At 39.4% G+C, this 22,873-nt stretch overlaps 1 protein-coding gene across 1 annotated transcript; it reads right to left on the bottom strand.

Moving 5' to 3' along the window:
- Positions 1 to 6,191: 6,191 nt before the first annotated feature.
- On the bottom strand, positions 6,192 to 22,545 carry fgf10a (fibroblast growth factor 10a). The gene is made up of 3 exons (XM_027139878.2): positions 21,493 to 22,545; positions 8,777 to 8,880; positions 6,192 to 7,127 (listed from the first exon to the last, which is right to left on the bottom strand). Exons 1-3 carry the CDS (start codon positions 21,806 to 21,808, stop codon positions 6,933 to 6,935), a joined length of 615 nt encoding a protein of 204 aa, XP_026995679.1. The 5' UTR covers positions 21,809 to 22,545; the 3' UTR covers positions 6,192 to 6,932.
- Between the last annotated feature and the right edge of the window lie 328 nt (positions 22,546 to 22,873).

The raw sequence follows: 22,873 nt of genomic DNA, 5'->3' as shown, positions 1-22,873 counted from the left end.
GGAGAATATTATAGATGTTTTGATGTTTAGATGGCTTTGTATGATGGTGTCTGTTTGAAAGACTAAACACATGAACATTTGTAGCTTGGTGGTTAACGCGTTGAGCTACTTGCTCTGAAGGATGTGAGTTTAAATCCTGGCACCACCCTGACTGTTTCAATTGTAAGTATAAGAGCATTCAGCTAATTTTGTGGTAAATGTTATAAAAGTAAATGTTTCATACTCACACTGTTATTAAATCAGCTGAATGTAAAGTAATTCAGCTACCAGAGGGTTCCGTAGTGTTGTTTTTGGTTCAAGCGTACACCAAGATCTGCACCAACAGACTCTAGGGTAACACTGCTAATTGTTTACATTTCTCATAGCTTACTGGTTACAGAGAAAGAAAACATAAAAATACTGCAAAACAAAAACGTAGAATAATCTGGTATGTTGGTGTTGTGTGTTGATGAAATCTACATTGTGCTGTTTTTTTCTTTTCTGAAACGATTCAGTCCATCGGTTCTTAAAAATGATAAAAATGACTCAGCACAAACTGGGAGTACACCTTGGACCTTTGAAAAAGGAAATCTCCCTGTCTCTCTCATACAGTATACTGTGAATTTTATTGCAAACTTGCAAACCTTCATTAACTACATTATTTAATAAATCAGTGCATTATTGTATAAAGTCAGAGCTGTCCGTGGTTCTGAAGCAGACATCAAACTTCATGATAAGTCCACATTAGAGACATGTAGACATTAAGTAGTTTATTAAACAATTTACATCATATTACTGTATATTGACTTATTAAAAAACTCTATGAAACAGCATAGAAAAATAGAAGTGGCAAAAAACTCCAAAACTCCTAGTGTTCAAGAACTTGCTGTTTGGTTAAAGGTTCACAGATTCCTTTTGGACTGCTTTTTTGTAAGATTTGATATAGAAAGCTTAAGGTTTTCACTAAAAAGAACAATGTGAAAGATTTTTAGGGTTTTCTAGATTAAACCAGGGATTAGGAAATTAACATACTGTTTAAAATCTTATTACTTCCCTCCAAAAGCACAAACACTCAAATCCATTAGACTTCTAGATTTGTGTATAACACATACAAGACCATTAGGTAGATAAAGGTTTTCAACCTCTTTAAAGTCTTCTACTTGGAACCTTGGAAAATGTTAAGCTCTTTCTCACAGGGATAACCCAACGAAGCCTTGAAAACCCTTTTTGTTCTAAGATTGAACGCTACACAGGAACAGCAGAGCATAAACAGTCCATGAAATTACAGCTACAGATGACATTGTGTTTTGCACTTCTACTAAGTGGTGGAAGTGTAAAGTCTGTCAGGGCTAAAGTACACAAAACATGGATTGTAGCATTAGGGTTTGAAAAGTCTGAGGTGTTGCAGATTAAAAGGAAGATCCAAACTCACAGCATCTTCAGCTGCAATATTTACTCTTTGTGGGTGGTGACTAATTGAACTAGATAACATGATAAGATTATATATGAAGTCAACACGGTTGGATATTTAAGAATAATGTACTTACAACTGGTCTAATGTTAATGTACTAGTTCCTGGCTGCAGAAGATCTACTTATCAAGCCAACAGACTTTAAATCCCAGCTTTAAGTTTATGTTTTATATATGTTTCTGTAAACACAATTATGTAAAACAGCTACCAGAATTCACAGAGACCAATTTTAACTAGATTCCACAGATTTTTTGAGGTGTGAGTTATGAGGTGTTTTATTGGCATGATGACTTAAGAACAAGTGGTTGTGAGGATGTAAAGGTTATCAATGTAACCTGCAGATGAACTCATTAGATGCAATTGATGCAAACAGGGTCAAGATTGCAGTTGAGGCAAATGTCATAAATAGCTTTCAAATGTCTTTAAATAGTTTCCTTTCTGTTTGAAGTATATTAGTATATTTGAAGTATTAGCATGTTTGAAGGTATATATAGTTTAAGTATAATGTATATAGTATAAGTATAATTTAAGTATATTTGAGGCAAGCTATTGAAAAATGGCAAGTTGACTAGAGGCATTTAAATTTCTTTGGCATTGGTTTCTTTGGCACAAACTTCCTGTTTGCCATACAGAGGTGTTACAGTATAGTTACACTTCATCTTGAAGAATTCAAAATCCATTTTCTATTATTCTATCTATTTATGTCTTATCTTATCTTTATGTGCCAGTCGATGTCATTGGTTTCAGGTTCTTCTTGTTTACGTATTAAAGAGAAGCACATTGTGGCACTTTTTTGTTTATTTTATAGTTAGGTTCAAGATGGTGGAACATTTATAAATGTGCTTCTAAACTAAAAGTGCTTCTACATATTTTGGAATTCAAAGAGATTATTAAAATGCCAGTTATTAACCAGCCCATGTGTGTGTGTGTGTGTGTGTGTGTGTGTGTGTGTGTGTGTGTGTGTGTGTGTGTGTGTGTGTGTGTGTGTGTGTGTGTGTGTGTGTGTGTGTGTGTGTGTGTGTGTGTGTGTGTGTGTGTGTGGTGATTGTTGCACTCTGACTGAGTTTGCCCTTTTGCGTGTTAAAAACATGTTGGCCTAGATTCCCTAACTCTTCCCAGACACACATAACTTCAGAGGCATGACTTGAATCTGGACAGTCATACACCTACTTTCCCTGCCATTAAATGTTCAGCAAAACCCCAAGAGTGTGCCTGAATTGTTCCCCATCTCAGTTTACATTACCTCGAGAGAAGATAATTATCGGCACACCTTCAAGAATGTTATTATTATGTTATTATGTGTTATTAAGATGTGAAGCAGATCGAATTAAATTTATATAGTCTTTAATCAAGCTCATACATGGTTCTGTAAACAAGATTATTAGTGAAGTGTTACTTATGTGGTGTACAGACACAATAAACACTGACTTTATTAGTCGCCAAGGCTGCAGATGTTTGCCAAACTCCTGTATTAACTTCATACTTCAATCATTAAGTTAGGTCATTACAAACTGCCAGCAAATGAGCAGGAAGTGTGGTGCATGCAAGCTCCATGGAGCATGGGGATGCTTTAGACAAGGCCCAACTTGGCCTTCAGCTTTTTTTACGGTTTAACAAAATAACAGAGCTCGGATCACTTCTAATGGGAATGCATGTTTAATTTTTTGGATCAGGATTGATAAAAAAAAATCTATAATGTTTGACACTTGACCAATTTAGTCCAAAACATTTCCAAGCCCTGTGCATATTAAATTACTTTCGTACTCAAAGCACGGGTTCTTATTAGTAAATTCAGGGCTCTGTTCTCTGAAAGGTTGACATTGCTTGGTTCTGGCAAGCAGAGCGTCTCTCCGCTTCCCTCACTCACTCGAGCTGAATTGATAAACACATGCCTCATCTCGAGCAAAGCCAAGGCAAATGTTTGACACACCTGCTTGAACAGAAACTGGAAACCTCCAGAGGATCATCGCGAGATCCAAACCTCAGGCTGTAGCAGCCTCGGGTTCGACAGGATCGCACTATATTTAGACGTGTTGCTCTTTTGGATTTTTTGCTGACATGAGCTTTGATGCTCTGCAGAGACATGCGTGCTCCTCCAACACGATGCTGAGCGCTCCTCTGTTACTGGAAACTCCTTGGGCCTGGCTCAACGTCACCACGTCGGCGTCCAAAAATACTGGGCTATTAAAAAAAAAAACGGAGCCACCCTCCAATCCCTGTCCCACCAGCAACCTCTCTGGAATGAAATATTCACAGCTGCTCCTGTGGTTTTTGGTCAACAAGCCACAGATTTGCTCTAGGGATCTGGGGCAAGCTGTGAAGCTGCGAAGGCTGTAATATATATATTTCAACTTGGATAAACACACGGGAATTCCTTCGGGCCCCCAATTGCTGAATATGTATGATGTAGCTGAATGTGTTGCTCTTTTAGTTTTGTATACAAAAAAAGGTTAAAAAGTGAAAGTGAGGAGGAAAAAAAGAAGCTGAACTGACAGTCAGCACTTTAATACGAACTTCGCAATGATAAATGCTGATAATATACACTATCCATGTCCATGTGTGTTATATTAAATGCGAGAATGGATTTACAAAGAAAGCTTGAGCTTAAAATAGTGATGTGCGCGAGCTGTGAAGTGCTGGATTAATGAGTTCGGACGGACACGCAAATCTCGCGTTCACTAATCCAACATAAAAGTCAGTTTATGGAACGGAGACGAGGACATGTAAACAAACAGCGCTGTCTCAACTTGAAAGGGAGGAAAGCATAGAAAAGTCATGAGTCAAATCTGGAGCAGGCGTGTCAGACACAAAGACCATGCACACAAAAGTTGAAACATGTCTAGATGCTGCTTGTGATTAAAAATGTTGCTTTTCCAATGTAATTACGCTGTGCTGTGAGACAGGAAATGAGCCATGATTGACACTGTGTGATCTGATGAAAAACCAGGGAACCCCCACACACATTGCGGTTCTTACTCTCTCTCTGTTATCCTGTTAACTGCAGACTACGATCTGTGGAGCTAACGGGAAGGGAATGAGCATTACATCAGAGGTAATTAGAATCAGCTCACAAAACGGCTAACTAATATTTACATTATCCTACATGCCCTTTCCTTGTCCGTGCGCTCTTTGAAGAGCGAGGGTGGGATGCATGATTAGTAGAAAGAAACGACAGAGTAAACACGTGGTTATGATCAACCAGAGGTGTGCAGCAGAGACACAGTGCTGCTCAACAGCCTGGGGAAAGAAAACAAAAAACAACCAAAAGATAATATATAGCTTAACAACATAAAAAACAGACATTATGATGGACTACAACTTCAGTTGGAATATCTCGAAGGAACAGTTTAGGATAAAATCACACATGGATTTTCTTTTTCTTGTTCATGAAGTTTGAGGTTAATGTAGTAAACATGGATGTAATGCTTGTCTGTTTTACGTCAAAATATCTTCCATAATCCACATCCAGTGGTTCAGTGATGTCATACAGTGATTTTCTTGAGGTTGAGGACATTTTCTTTACATGTAAATGAACATGAACTCTGGAATGTTAGATGACCATATATATATATACACACATAATGTATACTGTGTGATCTATATAGTCTGCCTTTCATAGACTGTAATTATGGAGCTTAGCATTAGCATTGATGGGTCAGGTTTTTGGAATATCTCACATGAGATTGCCATTAGTTGTTATATACACAGCTCCAAGCTAAAGTGTCTAAACACCAAATATGTCTCATTATCTAGAAACATGTTCCACACTTCATCAAACCATGGACAGTTATGTTGGCATCCATCTTGAAAACCTGAAATCAGTTATGGTATCACTGAGCTCCATAGGTGATACTTTTCTGAAAATTGGAATTGTATTTGGTTTAAAAATAAAATTATGAAAACTTGAGTGTGTATTTACGAAAAGATTTTTGGATGAGATAGATTTGTTTAGCCTACTTTGTTAGCTACACAGATTTCATTAAACATGATTTATCTTATCTGTAAACATGACAAAACTCTGGAAACGTATCTACATGGACAACACTTTGGACACATTTTCCCACTCAGTACAGTCCGATATCTCGTCCTGTCTCTTCACTGTTCCTATTGAAGTATTAATGGATAAAAGTGATAATTCCATTTCAAGCTTAAATGTATGTTATTTAAAAAAAGATGTGATTACAGAGTTTAAATGTGGTTAGAAGAATCTTGACAATGTTTATTTTTTGTACCTAATTAATCATGTTCCATCATGTTTATCTACAGTTAATTAACTCCCAAGAAATGTCATCTAATGAAGCACACATCACACTGCATAACACTAAGAACAGATAAACTGTCCCTTATGATGTCCTCTTAGCTAAGTGTGTTTGCATTTATCTTTACTTAAGTTATATCATCACATAATGAGGAACGAAGGGATATAAGCTGGGGCTGTTTTTAGAGAGCAGTGTCTCATACTGCATATCAACAAAGCAGTTTGGGATGCTGAACATCCCCACAAAGATAATTAACACATGTGCATTTAATACACCATGCTAATCTGGTGGTTAGAGCTTGTTCCATTTCCTGTTAGCATCATTAAACTCCTCGCTCCAAAGTAATACTAAATAAGCAAACTTAACACACCATAATTGCTTTGGCTTTATTTCACAGAAAACTGCTCCTTTAATAAAAATAAAACAAATTATTTAAACACACCAAACACAATTTCTGCAATAAAGAGACATTTCCTTCTTTATAGCTTTCTTTATTTCTTTATTTATTTATTTGTTCATTCATGTTTTACCGATAGAATAGCTTTTAAAAGAAGAGGCATAAATGATAAAAAATGTCCATTTCATATTTTTTTTTGTCTTGGTATCCCTTTAAATATTACATAAAATAAATAATTTATTCTGAAGCAGTCAGGTAAAGAATGGAGCTATCAAATACAGTGGCTTTGCATGTTAATAAGGATTTTGTTAGAGTTGTTTTATGCTATGCTTGGCTAAATCCAGCGGTTCGAACGCCATCCCATCTCATAGTGTCTCATCTCCTGTTCTTTAAGTGTTTGCATTTGCAGACAGAGCACAGCGAGTCCATGAAGGAAAGTCAGGATAGCCTACTATACAAGTTAGTATAGCATAAATAAGCATGTCCGAAGGTCACACGCAAACACTCACACACAAATACACAATACATGTGATACGCTCTGTGAACGTCTCTGTAGGCCGCTCAGGAAGGAGGGAAGGGCCTTGCCTTGCCTTGCCTTGCCTTGCCTTGCCTTGTTGTTCTTTTATACCTTCTGGTCCATCATATTGTCAAAGAATTTCGGTGTCTTATATTATCTCAGGTGCCAATAATTTATATATGTATGTATCAGCAAAGAGTTCAGCTCAGTTACTATACATAGTGCTGTCCTTCCAAAGGCATCTCTTTATACTGTAGAAAAAGTTCCAAGTGTTTTCTCAGTGCAGTGAACGCTTGCCGTGTACAGGCCCTATGGGATGGGAATGGGCAGGAAGTGCGTGGCCGTGTTTTTTCTCCGTGTCTTCTTGGCCCTCATTGGCTTGCCGTTGGCGCTCAAACCCACGAACATGTGCTTCTTCTTGTTCTTCCACTCTGCTGAGGCGTACGTGTTGTACCGGTTCTCCTCGATCCTCTCTATCAGCTTGCAGTCAGTGCCAAACTCCTTCTGGAAAAACGAACAAGAAACAAAAGTTGAGGTCACTGTTTTTCCCTGAGAACACGGTGCACTGATTTAATAAAGGGTTAACATTTTGGAGGTTAAACTGTAAAAACATTACTAAATGTTAGGCATATTTAAGGCATATTCTTTATATATTTAGTTTTTACTTTAATTTCTGCCCACTGTTTGTGTTTTGAGTGTCTCAACACTGACAAGAACTGAAACATATCCCTGCACTGAGAAACATGTCTACTCAATACTCACTTATAATGGAATTCTAGTGGCAAATGCTGAAATCCATGAGTGACACTATCATTTATTTTGTAGAAAGTTTTAAATCTGTAAATATTTGTAGGTAAGAATATAATACAGACAAGAGATTGTGATTGTGATTGGTGAGGTGTGTGGACCTGATGGCATATGGACAAAACCTTGAGGAAAGACATTTTTAAGTAAGGTCTGGTCTCAGGTCTGTGTCATCTTAACACCTTTACTGATCCAGAGGTGCAGGTTTTTATGTGTGGTAATCAAACAGAAGCGGTGGACAGTTGGTTATGTTTAAGAAACACTGAAGTAGTCTTTTTGTAGATGTCAGTATTGGATATCACGTTTGCACAGTTTTGCAAAATAAGATAATTTCATCCATTAAGAGGACCTTTCATTAAATCTTTCTTATTTTGAATCCTCAGGAATATTTATATGCTAAAAAGTTTCAATAGCTGTTGAATATCTTCCAGGTATATAACATATATGTTAAGGAAGTATTTAGCATTATAAATTTTGAGATTTTGAATCATCGCTTTTATGTTTTTCATATTTCTTCTTTATTTGGCTTCACTTCTGTAAGACGTAATTGTTTTTTTTTTTTCTTGTTTCAGGTAACATTTGCAATTCATGAGAGCAGTTGAACAGGTTCTGGCGGAGCTGGAAGGGGCGAGGGACAAAGGCTGAGCTGTGGATAGTGTTGCGGGATGGTGAATGGAGCTGCGCTACGAGCACGGTGCAGTGTTTTGAGGTAAGAGATGGCTGTGTAAGGAAGAGGGGGCTTCTCAGCTTACTTTCCCAAAGATGACAGAACTCTTTTTTTTGCTAGGGGATTATTTACAGGCATTGGAGTGGAACTGTCCTTTAAAAGGACCCAAAGCTTTTTAAGGGTCTCAAGACACAAGAAATAGAGCGTGGGCTCAGGCAACATCAAAGAACCTTCGTCCTCGCTGATCTTTTACAGAGCTGCTAAATAAGAACTGGCGCTAAACACAGCTGTGCTGTAAAAACTGAATCCAGGGTCACTTTTATATGTGGTGATATGATTTTCTTTCTGTTTGGCAGGTCATTTTAAGGGATAGGTCTCATAGTTTACTCATAGATCAGTCGTCCTGATTTTCTTAACCTGGGGTAAATTTGTTCAGCTGATCACAAACTTTATCATATGAGAAGAAAACAAGTTAGGCTCCAGTATGTCAGTCAGTATATTAGAATGTGGTATCAGCTATAGAAAAGAAATGACTTTTAGTGATGATATGTGGGTTGTGATTGGATGAACAAATTTCACTTAAGCTCCACCCGTCTTAATGCCTGTCACAGTGAAATCTGTCACACAATATACTCACTAAGATACACAATATTCAAAGGCAATAAGGGGAAAGAGAACCTACCGCTCCGTACACCACCCCTTTCTTGTTGATTGCAAGGTAATAGTTGCTATTGAGGCCTTTAATTGCCACAATGCCAACATCCACAGACTTGATTTCGAGTATACCTGCAAAACAATAAACAAACAAACACAGACTTGTCAATAAGTGTGAAACAAACACCATTAAAGGTGCATATAATAAAAGCAAAGCTACTGGAACATTTGTTTACCCCATGAATCCACCTCCTATCCCACTCCATGTACATGAACCCCCCCTTTCAGAAGCTTCTGTGGCCAACAGAATTCATCCACATTATTTTGTTATTTTGTTCACCAGCTAATGAAGAGGTAGGCTATTCATGGCTAGTTATAGAAATGCCTTATGTAGTACACTAAACAAGAGGTGGAGCTTGCTTCAGCAACTGACATTAATTGGATGCTGATTGGTGGTCCATGTAGTCTGTTTTAGATACTTTAGATAATTTTAGAAAACTTAATTTTTTTTTTCAAAATCATTTCAAATTGCTGACCGCAACTTAAAGTATGAAAGACAAAAATTCTTGAGATGGAATAAAAACTGTTGGCATGATTAAGTGACATTGATCCCAAAGTCAGTCGTGTTGTTGTTTTTGAACACATAGAGAAGATAAATTCACTCTTGATGTTCATTTGTAATAATTGTGTAATCTGCATTCTTATCCCACTCTTGAAAATTGTTTCTCATCCAGCATCGTTGCTTGTAGCTCCGCCCCCTTCCTCTACGTTAGTTAAGCTGTCAGTGTCGAGTGCATGAAGTATCCAACATGCCACACTTCAGGTGAATAAGTGCATCATCCAGCTATCTGAAGTGTACGAGCTTTCAGTATGTACACCTTACTCAAACTATTTATACTACACATGGTGTAGAATAGTGCACACGTATGTGGTTTTTTTTAACTTTCCGTGCAATTCAGAATTAAATATGTGCACATTTACTACAACAGATATAATAAAATTAGAAATATTCATTTGTACTTCAAATTGTATGAACAATTGTTCCTTGACAAAAGACACACACACACACACACACACACACACACACACACACACACACACACACACACACACACACACACACACACACACACACTATTTTGGCATTTTTTCATCAACATAATCATTAATGTAGTAATGAAATAATCTCATGTGATGCTACGACCAAATCTAAAAGGCTAAAAGGAGGTTGGTTATTTTTATTTATTTATTTATTTATTTATTTATTTATTTATTTATTTATTTATTTATTTATTTAGTATGTAGTCACAACTGTCTGATATTTCTGTCATTGTGGGTAGGACAAAGATCCAAAACCACTATGATTACCCCACCCCCACCCCCACCAACTCCCCTCAAAGGAGAACGAAAATGCTGTGATCCAAATTGTGGTAATCCAGCTAGTCAGGACCATCATCAGAACAGTCATCAGACTGCAGGAAGGGTATAATATTACAAAAATCAAGCTTCTGCTTCATTCCCAGCATTCCCCAGCAAGAATGAACACCATGGAAAGGTTAGCCTTAATTCTCCGACAAATAAAATTTTGCAAGAATGTTTTCCAGAAGAAAAAAAAAATGACCAAGGCTTGAACAAAGGTTGGTCGAAACCTAAACCTGGTACCTGGGTAGAACAATCATCACCCAATCACCTCAAACCACATGCAGTTCTTCAGTGATGCCACACAGATGTGCCGCTGTGGTGCTGTGGTTTAGGACACAATTGGACTTCTTGTCATCTAAAAACATGACCTGAACTGCTCAGAATGCCAGAAACTTGAGTTGATGAGGATGATTAATAAAGTATTTATTTCTTTATTTACAGCAGCTCTGAATGTAATGGAGCTACAAATCATATGTATGTGTGAGTGCATTGTCATGGTAACAGCTCATTCACCAGGACTGGTATTGTAGGCACTCCACATATGTAAAACTCTTTGTTCATTTTTATTTAACATTTATGGAAGGAGTCTCCAGTGTCAGATCTTTGTCGGTGTTAGAGGTAAAGCTGTAACTTTTAGTTTTTAGGATAGAGGAGCTTTTGCTTTTAAGAGAGAGAGGAAACAGGCTAGTGAGGGCATGATGTTTGTAAAATCATGTTACTTTGAATGTTACTGTAAGTGGATAAAATTGTGATGTTCATTCATTCCTTCATTAGTTTTTTTGTTCGTTCATTAATCCATTAATCTTTCACTTTTATATTGGAGTTGTGGAAGGCTCAGAGACTATCCCAGAGACACAAGGTGGGAGAATTGTCTCCATATAGGATGTGTCTCCATATGCCCCCATATACACCTCTAGGTTTTCTTCTTTACTGGTTAAAATAATCGGATAGACATCTATTTTTCAGTGAAATCTGTCTGGGTTACATTTGATTTTTCACTCCTGACCATTCCTTTAAGCCACACCTGCATCAGCGAGTAGACAACAGAAGGATTAGGTGGGATCTGAGAGTTGTCCTTCCATACAGAGTCAGGTTACATGCATCTGAAGGGAGATGTAAAAGAATCTAGTGAGCTTCTCTTCTGTCCTCCCTTGCCTCAGGTTTGCCAGCAAGTGAGAGAAAGAGTGACAGAATGAAAGAGGAAGAACAGAGCCCAGATGACAGAGGTGCTGGGATTAGAGTAGAATAATCCTCTGATCAAAGAGTGACAGCATGGACTCTTAATGTGACGAGTTGTGCAGGAAGCTGGACAAAGCAACATCACCATCGTGTATGTAACAGAATCAGCGTAAAGGTGTACTGTATAAACACAAAAACACACACACACACACACACACACACACACACACACACACACACACACACACACACACACACACACACACACACACACACACACACACACACACACACACAGTGTCTATGAGTGGTGCTACACATCTAGCATAGTCATATTCTACTCCTTCACTCGTTGAATGTGCCAAAATAAAAGCTACCGGAAAAGTTTGAGTACAATCGCACCTGTACCATCCGTTCCCTCATCCAGTTGTTTGATGTGGTCCATTAGATCAAAAAGCACAATTTCTTTTACAGCCCATTCGCTAATCACCGCAAGCTTTTCATATGCCTGCACCCACAAGTTGAAAAGAAGAGCAACAACAAAAGGTGCAAGAATGTAAACAGAAAAAAAGTATTTGCCTCTTTAGATCTTCACCTGGACACTTCAAGGAAAACAATCAAACACCGTTTTTGTCGAAAATGTTTCCGGAATAATGGAAATCTACATAAAAACCTTTCTTGTAAATCTGCAGCTCGCGCGGGTTCATCAGTGAACTTCAACACGGACGTGCTGATGTGCTTTAGGACACAGTAGGGTCTTCTATCAACATAAACTCAATTGCATTGTAGCTTAACACTGGAACTATAGGGCCAGCCATCTTGGACATTAAAATCTCTTTATTTAATATGGTATAATTTCACCTCACGGCAATTATATTTGCTTTAATGATGAAATATAGAGTTTAAAAATGATGAGGATGATGATGAAGATAGATATACTTTGAGGAGATAGACTTTGGGTGAGATTTCCATTACTCCAAACATCTTGGATAAGTGACTATGTTTAGGGTTTGTTTAACTGTCCTGTTTCTGTCTGTCTGTCTGTCTGACAGTCTTTGTTTCTGCCTGCCAGTCTGTCACTGTGTTTGTTCCTGTGCCTGTTTCTCTGTCTACATCTCTCTGTCTCTCTGTCTGTCTGTTTGTATCTGTTTCTCTTTGTCTCTGCCTGCCTGCCTGTCTCTCTGTCTTTGTATCTGTTTTTCCCCGTCTGTCTCTTTGTCTCTCTGTGTTTGTATTTGTGCCCTGCTCTCTCTCTCTCTCTCTCTCTCTCTCTCTCTCTCTCTCTCTCTCTCTCTCTCTCTCTCTCTCTCTCTCTCTCTCTCTGATGCCAATTACTTACTGTAAAGCATAGTAAGAAAATGCAATCTGGAACCAGGCTACATTTATCTAATCAACATTTTTTGGACGTTAGCTAAAACACACCTGTGCATGTAACAAGATTTTATGTGGCAGATTTGAAAAAAAAAGAGTGGACCCCCTACGATGCAGCAGACACCAGGACGTGTTAATGCACACAAAACTGTTCTCTTGGCAAAGTGAAAGATTTATAATATTTATATCAGGTGCTGGTCCTGTATTCTAACAAGGCTTATAACGGTGGCGTCATTCACAGCATCTGCTGAAAAAAAAGTGTGAGAAGTTTCTTATGGTGCAACTTAATCCCTTTGCTATCCTTGGTTTAAACCCCTCGTAGAGCTCGGATTACAGCAGCTTAAAAGCATCTCGGCCTTTTAACAAGCTCACTGTGTAAAGTTCAGCTCTCTGGCCACGTGTCTTAAACACACGTGTGTGTGTGTGTATGTGTGTGTACATGCGTTGTTATAGTTTCGGTCCAGTTCTGATCCAGTTCCTGATCTGTTTTTGTGCATCAGGTTTTAGGCAGACATGGCTTCTGCCCTGCGCTCTGTAGGTGGCCACCCTCATGCTCGATGCCTGTCTACGCTCGCTTGGCAGAGTGACAAAACACACGTTATCGCATCTTGGGATGATTACAAAAAAAAATGCTTTGTGTTTTGTAGCCGAGTGCATGAGGCCCATAGGAAAGCGAAGAGGCCCACAGACTCACTTGTGTTTGTTCTAATGTGTTTGTCACTCAACTTTCTTTCTTTCTTTCTTTCTTTCTTTCTTTCTTTCTTTCTTTCTTTCTTTCTTTCTTTCTTTCTTTCTTTCTTTCTTTCTTTCTATTTCTTCTTGATTTGTGTTCCCATTTGCTCTTAACAAGCCAGGGCATATAACCATGCCAGAATGCTTAATTGTCCTGGGAAGCCTGAACTGCAGCTCCTATGACAGACATGTCTTATCAATTAGCCCCCTGGTTCCCAGACCATAAAGGAAACAGGGTCCCCATTAAAAGCGGTCGTTGCTGCTGACCCTGTGTTGGCTCCTGATGACACCGGCCTGCACCTTTGATCTGGCCACTACAGACCCCCACGGCTCCTGGAGCTGAGTGCTGGGCCGACTGCTCCGACTCCTCTCGTTATAACCTCCCTCCCGTGGCCATGTGGCCTCACACGCTGTTTAAACAGAGCTACACTCACAGCCAACCTCGGTTCTACCAATTGTACAATTCATTATCCATAACTGAGAATAATGAGAAAAACATTGACGGAGTTAGCAGCCAAAAGAAATTTTTCTCTGTGTTACAAATAACTCAAACTTTTGTTTGGTGCTATGTCTACCAACCTCCTTATGGGACTTCTGAGAACACAGAGTGTGTTATTAATTCAGTGTGTGGACTATGATTCATACAAATCCCAAAATTTCTCACTACAGTATAAACAAAATGACAATATTTAACAAATGTAACCTTCTAAAATTACACTGCACAGATTTGTTTCCTTAGATGTTTCTATTAACAAAAGGTTCCTTTAGGAAACAATAATGCCTAAAGAAGCTTTTTTTTCTACGAGTGCATAATAAAAGATATAAAATAGGTAGCTAAGATAAATGATTAAACAAGGCCAAAGATAACACTGACTAACACACTCTCAATAAAGGCTTTATCTTGCTCATGGCCACGGTGGATCCAGAGCGTATCCCTGGAATACACACATTCGCACCTAATAGAGTTTTTTCAAGGGATGGAAACCCACATAAGAACAAGGGAAGAACAAGTGAAACTTTATTAAGTTCAGGATAAAGCCCTACACTAACTGCAAACGTAAAGGATTTGTTACATGGTACATTTCAAAAATTCTGACTGAAGCAAATTTAGGATATTTCTTTTTTTTTTTTAAGTAGTTTGGTGTCATGTTACAATAAAGTAATCAACAAAGGGAAGGTGTGATAAAGCAGAGTTACTGTAACCCCCTTTCTGTAACAACACTTCTCCAAGTAGTTTACAGCTTTTACATTTTAATGTTGTGGACGTTAGTTCCTGTTATCTCATATGTTACAACTGCTATAAAACATTGTTCGCTTACCTTGTCTTCTTTCTCTCTCTCTCTCTCTCTCTCTCTCTCTCTCTCTCTCTCTCTCTCTCTCTCTCTCTCTCTCTCTCTCAGTTAAAATGAAAGACAAAAACACAGCTTTTCATGTTACTAAGTAAGAAGTATAAACTCCTCTATCCTAAAGACTTTCCCATGTCAGAAAATGTAAACACTTTACCTCTGACTGACACTGGAGACTGATTCTATAGATGATAAATAAACATCTTCCAGAAAACCTCCCCATAGCAACAATTATACCCGTTTCTCCTTTAATGAAAAAGGCTGGAATGATTTATAAAAATGCTTAATATAAACAAGGGCATTAATATAACCATGTGATATAGACGTACGCTCCTCGCAGCTGTATGTGGAAGTCTCTCTTGAAGGGGGCATTGGGAAGATTTGTCTTTCTGTTAAATTCGAACAACTCCATGATTCATCACTTTGCTCTTGAATTCACTATATGGATTTTCCTCCCATCCAACAATTTATCATCTGAAGAATGGAAATCTGCTGAAAGGTCTTAACATCAGCCTTCACGTGTCTTTCGTTATCACTTCGTACTCCACATATCTGCCTTTGCCAAGAACTTGTGATCTCGATGAAACACTTGAGAATTTCACAACGTGCTGGAAACCTCTGTCATTTAATGCAACACCATCTTTAGCTGTGTATGGCTTGAATGTGTCTTTTTTTGAACATAAAATAATATGTTTTTAAAGTTTTAACATATTGTATCAGGACAGAAAATTTGACTCTTGCACGGTTTAGGTATTTGTTATCCGGGGACCGTTTTGCGTTATGTTACATTAAGGCAGCAAAAACAAAATGTTTGGGAGCAGCCACAATGGGACTGATAAACAAAATGATAACAAGACATAATATATTGCATATATTACGTTTCTGGGGATTTCTACATTTACTTCCTAGTTTTAATTTAATATTAGGAAAAAGTTTATTTTTAATCATTGAAAGATTCTTGTATTTTGTGTACATCCATGTGCAGCGGCTAAATCAATGACCAGAATCCTGTAACACACCAGTACAGGAACCTCAGAGAACCAAGAGACATTTAAAGATGGATAGTAGTGAACAATAATTGGTGAATCCTCATAAGCAATAATATTAAATCTACTTTGTTGATTTCTCGATTCTCAGCGGACATATAGAACAGCACTGAGTGATGGAGTGATGGGTGGAAGCAGAATTACAATTCCACATAAAATTGAACAACATTACATTATTTTTTCTCTCAAATTAAAATTTAATACAATTAAAAAAATATATTAAAGAATGAAACCCCATGCTTTTAGTTACAGTTACTCTTGTGGAACATCTGTAAAACAAGTTACTTCCTGTCATTGCTTATGTTACAGCAGCTATAAAAAGCTGAATAAGACAAAAAATATGCTGTTTGACGTGTTAGCATGAAAAATCCTCTTCCATAAATAATAATTACACACATATATTTAATTCAGTTTATATGAAGTGTCCACTATACAAGTTCCTGTGAATGAGAAGCTACTATAGAAACGATAATGTATTAGGATGAGGACATTAACATGAATCAGTTATGGTAAATATTCAGCTACTGTTATAGAAAATTAGGCAGTATTACTCCCATTACCAATCAGAGTTCATAATTCCACAGTGCCTTCTTTATTCTTCTGTATTTGCTACTTCATTTATATGCCACTGGTGGTTTTCACACTAAAGCCTCTTTACCCACCTTTCAAAATGTGCATACATACACGTATTAACTCTCTCACACATATATGTATATGTGCTTCAGTGGAGGCAAACGGACCCCAGCCACGGACTGTTGAGTGTCAGAGCAGTCACCCGTGCAGACGCAGAGTGGAGAGATGAGAACATTAGTAGCCCCTCACTTTAAATATTTGGAGATGAGCATGAGCAGGATATAGGATCTGTGAAAGATAGAACCCAGGACTTCTGCTCAGGCTACCATTTGCCTTAGGATAAGGTCCCTCCCACTACTCAGACTCCATGCCTTTTGTTCACACAATGTATAATTAGCCAGCATTCCTGCTTGCTTCTTTAAAATCCGGGCCGGCCATCCCTGGTCACATCGCCGGTCTTACATCGCTACCTTTGATGCTTCCATTAGACCCCCTCTCCCTCCTAACACAACCACCACCACCACTGCTACCATCTGTCCAACCACACTCTGCACAGGAATTCACCCTGGTGATGATGTAAAGACGTGCCTGGGAAAAAGTTCACCCCATTCACAGATAGAATGGCGTGTGTTTGCAGTGCACCTAGCAAAAAAAAAAATGCTCCCTGAACCATGATATCCATACACATTCTTCTGATAAAAACATACAGATCTGAAATTGAATTGGATTTGGAGGGAATATGATTTGTCGTGATTAGAAGGTCAATCGAGGGATCACTTTATTGCTATTATATTTTCCTTCCATCTTATATAAATCTTGTTACGCATAACAGTGTACTACTTAGTTATTTTTTCTGTTATATAATCAATTGACTCTTACTGCATAGCAAGAAAAAAGTTCACTTTCCATTATGGAACCAGCAGTTATTAAGACACTTCCTTCTGACCATTGAACACGACATGGCTAATTGGATTTATGTCGGTCCAGTTCACTTTGTGCTGAACGATAGAAGAATAGGATGTTCAGTCATCCTGACAACAGCCGTGGTTCTATGATTGGCATTAATAAATAATTGGGAGAAGGAAATAGGGTGGGTGTAAAACCTGACTCCTCAATGTCTCGTGCAACTTCTAAATCATCATAAACCACACAATGAAACACATTCCACTTTCCCATCTTCAACTGAAAGGATATTTGACCGCAAAAAAGCGGCACATTATATAAATTGAAGTCGGAATAAGTAGTTTGGAAAATCTGGCAGTTCCACATCTGTCCGTGGGCTAATGGTCAGTTGTGTAAAGTAAACATTGCTGAGCGGGAGACAGAGCTGTTCCTCCCTAGCACAAAGCCATGCTACAAACAGCCGTTTTCTTTAAGTTATGGGGTCAAAGGTTAGGCATACATCTGGTCTCCCATACCTCTGCTGTGAACTTTCGATAGGGCAAAAACAAGGCATTAAATTAAGAGGAGATGGAAAGAGGTGGCACTGATTGAGTTGTGACTGTGTTTATGTGGTAGGGTTTCAAATATTTTGAGAAGCTACCAGCTGACATGTCTTTTAAAAAGCACATGAGGCAGTATACAACTTGCATTGGGTTTCACGTAGCTGCTGAATGATAAGTCGAAGGGTTGGGGTACAACTTGATGTTTGAAAGGTGGGTAAAATTGGTTTATGAAACATTACTGCTATTCTAAAACTCTTGTAAGTCTTACATTTTTGGGAATCAGGGGGCCTTGATGTGTTCTTAAACTGTCTAGTAAAAGTGAGCTCAGGTCAAACAGAAATTATCACGGTACAAACGTTGTTCTTTTTTGTTGTTGTTGTTTTTTGCACATCATTTGCAACCTGTGAGTCACTTTTATTAGTCATACTTCTCTGAAAGCCGTACATGTGCAGTATGATGTCTGTTTCCTCTTCATATGCCGTTGGCTGACCTGCACATATACTTGCAGCAGTTTGACAAACAAGCTCCCTGCTAAGAAACCTACAGATGATCCTCCCGTTCCAGTTCAGGTCAACACCGATACGATTTACAGCTCAATCTGCGAGCTAAATGGTAGTGTCTCTTGCACTTGATCTATTTCCAAAACTAGCAGTGCAGTGGCTTGTATCCTTTGCAAATGGATGTCCATTATGCTAACAACCCCATCCGCAAGGTTAGAAATGTGTGTAGAGTAAAAACATGAGCTGACAGATGAGGTGTTATGCCTCTTAACCGTCCAAGAATGCCACTAGCACTCAATTAATTTTGGCCTGGATTCGCTTTCGTGCAGCTGGCACCATCTTGATTCCTAATTGAGCACTATTAGATTCAACCAGCACTAAATGGACCAACAGGAGGGGGGGAGGAAAGGGGGAAATGACCACCACACTGACCTCTGTTTGATGTCCAGCCCACAAGTTGACATGATGATTGGATAGACCCCTGCACTCTAGACCTCACAACCAGTAGTTGAACCCTAAACTGCTAAATATGCTCAGTCAAACATGTCAAAGCTTAATGATGCTCATTAAGAGTTTCCTCCTGCCCGGATTTGGACTTAAAAAGTGACATATTTTCCCCAAAGAACTGCATGGTTAAAATCCTGGATCAGGTTCACTGCTAAAAGAACAAATCAAACAGAGAGGCATCTCTAAGAAGAAGAAGGAAAGAGAAATTTTGGCCAGTTTGTTCGGCCGGTTCTGCTTTCTCACGCCAAAAAAGCATCACAGTGAGACTGTTGTTTTCCGCCGGCCTCAATATGCCAAGGACAGCTCGGACTTCCAGTGGCACCAGCACCAGAATCAGGGGCCATGTTAAAAAAAATGTCTTGTGGGAGATTGCAAGTTTCAAAACAACAATGTGACAAAGTGATACTGAGCAAATGGATTCTGAAAGGGGGAAATCAAACAATATGGGCGGGATTGGATTACAAGCCGCACATAGTTCTTTTGTGGAGAGCGGGACTTTAGAACTAAAGTCGGCTGAAGACTGGCTCAGCGCTCCGTCCTGACAAAGAGACTCTCTCAGTCGAGGGACGCTTCATCACACTTAGGCTTTCTGTAAATGTTTCTCCAAATTGAAACACGATCATGGCATATATTACATGTCTCATGGCAAAATTAATCAATCTCTCTCTCTCTCTCTCTCTCTCTCTCTCTCTCTCTCTCTCTCTCTCTCTCTCTCCATATATATATAGATATATATATATAGATATCTATATATATATATATATATATATATATATATATAGTTTGAATAGGAGTTTTTATAGGAGTCTATTAAAAATTTTTTTTGTAAGAAATCAATTAAAATGATAAGATTTCATATTGATTTCTTACAAAAAATTCATGTCTCCTATTCAGCATCTCCACCTGTGATTTGGACTTTCACTCAAACCTAGCTCAAAAACTATGGATATTTGATGCCAAGGACATTTGATCCTTCCATCGACTTTAGAAGTGAGGCTGGTGTCCCTCTTAGCATTATATAATTTTAGGGTCATGCCAAATCAAACTAATAAGCCGCAATTACTTAATTAGCCAACTGCTGATGTTCAAACACTCAGGATGTTAACCTGGCCTGAGGTGATGAGGTGATCCCTAATGTGATGTCGCACCACTCAGATTTATTTAAACACACTCTGGTACTCACATATTAAGAAATATTAGCACCACATACTGGGGAAGTTTAAACATGTCCCCAGGTCTGAATGGGGTGAAGGAAAAAAACCTTTCTGTAAAGACACCGATTTTGCCATATCATTCCAGGCGAGACAGTTTTACAGGCTTGTTACAGACAGCAAGGATGGGTTCTGATTACAGAATAAACAAACCGCAAAAGCCGCATGCTCATGGTTCATAGAGCGCGCTGCTACTACCTCATCGTGTTCCACAGCATTCTAAGCTAAATGTCTGAATCTGTTTTGGAGAAACAAGTCTTTGTTTCCATACTTCTCCATACTTCTGCTGTGACGGCAACTGAGACAAGATGCGAATCCACACTGAAACCCCTCGTGCATCTGGCTGGAACATTTACCAGCATGGTTTGTGCCTTGAGCTCACTGTGGGAGCTAATCACAACCGCATTATATTCACATGTGGTAAGCAGTTGGCACGGAGCATCTAACGAAGAGAAGCCGTTTTCCCTCTATAGGTGATGTGAGGCTAAACTGGTTAATTTCTTTCATTTTATTGTCATTTTGCCAACAAAAATCACCTTAATGCAATAAACGCTTGATCGGGTTTCGACTTGCCTCACCTCTTCATTCAGATGCCCCTTACCACGACGCATTTAAGAGGTGGCTCAGCTAATTGAACTACCCGCAGTCATGTCTCACAGGGTTCCAGCGCTCTCCGTCTGTAATAAAAAACTTACGCACATGGGCCCCATATGGCAAAGCCTTTTTTATTAGGACCAATGTACACGCAGCACAGCACCAGAAAAGTGTACAGGGTAGGTTTGTGGTGTGCTCGCCAGGTGTCTGGCCTTAGTACGGGAGCCTGAGTTTAAGCCTAACAGTAATCTAAACATGGAGACTGATGAAGTAAATATAACTGTAACTCAGATATGACAGGAATGGGACTGAGCATCATTTCCATTCAGCAGGGGTTAAAACTAAAATAACATGACCTGATCATTAGATTAGCTCAGATTAGATTACTAAAATGCATGCTACTTCACTTCCAAGTGAAGTTTGGAGTTCTGCAAGGTTTAATGATAATATAAATATGCTGCCAGTTTTGTGACGAATTTAAATTGATGAGTTTTGCTACAAAAGGGGGGTCCCTTGTTATGTGTAATTGCTTCCAGAAATTCTGCTATGAATAAATCTACGCTGAGGAACAAAAAAAAAAAAAAAAACCTGAGGGAAAATTCTCTGTTTTAAAATCAAAGCTGAACCTCCAAACAGTGCGGTAACTACTGCCACTCCAAACTCAGGTAAGGTTCTTATTATCTGTGGGCAAATATCAAAGGCAGGGAATAATAAACTGTGCTATATCCTGGGAAAAGTTTTGCCTCTACAGTTCCCACATGGTAAGGGAAAATAGGAAAAAAGAGAAAGCATGAGAAAAAGTAAGAGAGTCTACTCACTAAACGGATCATCCTTGGACTTGGTGCCATTGACAGTGCCGTTCTTATCAATCCTGAGAAAAAACTTCTGGTAGGAGAAAAGCTTCCTGCGTCGCACATCTCCTGTGAGGTGGCTGTAGCTGCGGACATGCCTGCCCACCACCACCGCAGTCGAGGACGAATTGCTGGCCACCCTGGAGGTACGTGCGGCCCTGCGGGCATCGTGGCATGCCACGGGCAGAGCCGAGAACGCGAGCACAAGCAACAGCAGCAGCGAGGACAGGTAAGACACACGAACCCACGCTGCGGCACTCTTAGTCACTTCCCATGTGCACATTGTACTGGAGGGTGGAGGACTGGGAAGAGCCTCACAGAAAGGTACATGCTGGAGAGCTGCCTGGAAGAAGGGAAGAGGCCAGGGGGCAGAGCCCCGAGCGTTCACTGTAAATGTCAATTCCTACTCTGGACCTGGTTCCCTTCGTGTCCGAAAGGAAGGTGTCAACATCCATAACTTGGTACACTCACCCTCTTGCCCTTCGAGACGGACCCACGGTGCCCGTCAAAGAGCTCCAGTCAACTTTTGAAAAATCAGAGAGAAGAAAAATGTCCTTTGGAGAGTAAAAAAATGTCCAAGTAAAATTTAAATCAGGGATTGCAGGTCTGTTCCTGACAGAAGATGGGAGAATCCAAAACTTGCGTAATCCCTGGTCCTCCTGTAAGTCAGTGAGAGAGACGAGAAGTCAGTGAGAGAGACGAGAACGTTCCTCTTTCACTCCTTTTCTCTTCTCAGTGTGTAGAGTCCCTCCTGTGTGTCCTGTTCTTAACCGAAGTTGAAGCTGTGGATCCTGAGGTGAAGCGGGATGGATCTCTCCCTCTGAGTGACTGAGCTCTGCCACTCTTCTCACCTTATTTATTCAGAGCAGGGCCCCAGATGTAATCTTTTCAGCTAATAGGCAGTCTATGAAAAGCCCTCAGCTTTGAAGATTCGTGTGTGCGTGTGTGTGTGGGTGGGTGTGTGTCAGAACGATTTTTTTTTCCGCCCTTCTCCTATCTGTCTCGCTTTCTTTCTTCCAGTTGCTGTCTTGTACACACACTCTCTCTCTCCCTCTCTCTCCTGCTCTCTCTCTTTTTCTCATAACCCCTCCCACACGGCTCCCTCCCTTTTAAGTTGTGAACCCCAAGTTGCCCGGTGCAGATCAGCCAGGTTTCTCTCTCTCTCTCTCTCTCTCTCTCTCTCTCTCTCTCTCTCTCTCTCTCTCTCTCTCTCTCTCTCTCTCTCTCTCTCAAACTTTTTCTTCAGATCCCTCTGGCCATGTGAGCCTTATCAGAGACACCTGGAACTTTTCTCCTCATTTACTCACCACCCCTTCTTTCCCGGTCCTCACCAGCAATCCTGTTCCTC

The sequence above is a fragment of the Tachysurus fulvidraco genome, chromosome 21, assembly GCF_022655615.1.
Source record: "Tachysurus fulvidraco isolate hzauxx_2018 chromosome 21, HZAU_PFXX_2.0, whole genome shotgun sequence".
Lineage (NCBI taxonomy): Eukaryota > Metazoa > Chordata > Actinopteri > Siluriformes > Bagridae > Tachysurus > Tachysurus fulvidraco.
The sequence above is the reverse complement of the archived record's forward strand: the minus strand, read 5'-3'. Positions and strand labels throughout refer to the sequence as shown.

Coding starts and splice junctions, on each gene's coding strand:
- fgf10a (XM_027139878.2), bottom strand. CDS start 21,808: ATGTGCACATGGGAAGTGACTAAGAGTGCCGCAGCGTGGGTTCGTGTG. Junction 8,881..21,492: donor GTCCAAGGATGATCCGTTTA/GTGAGTAGACTC, acceptor ATTGTTTTGCAG/GTATACTCGAAATCAAGTCT. Junction 7,128..8,776: donor AAGGGGTGGTGTACGGAGCG/GTAGGTTCTCTT, acceptor TCGTTTTTCCAG/AAGGAGTTTGGCACTGACTG.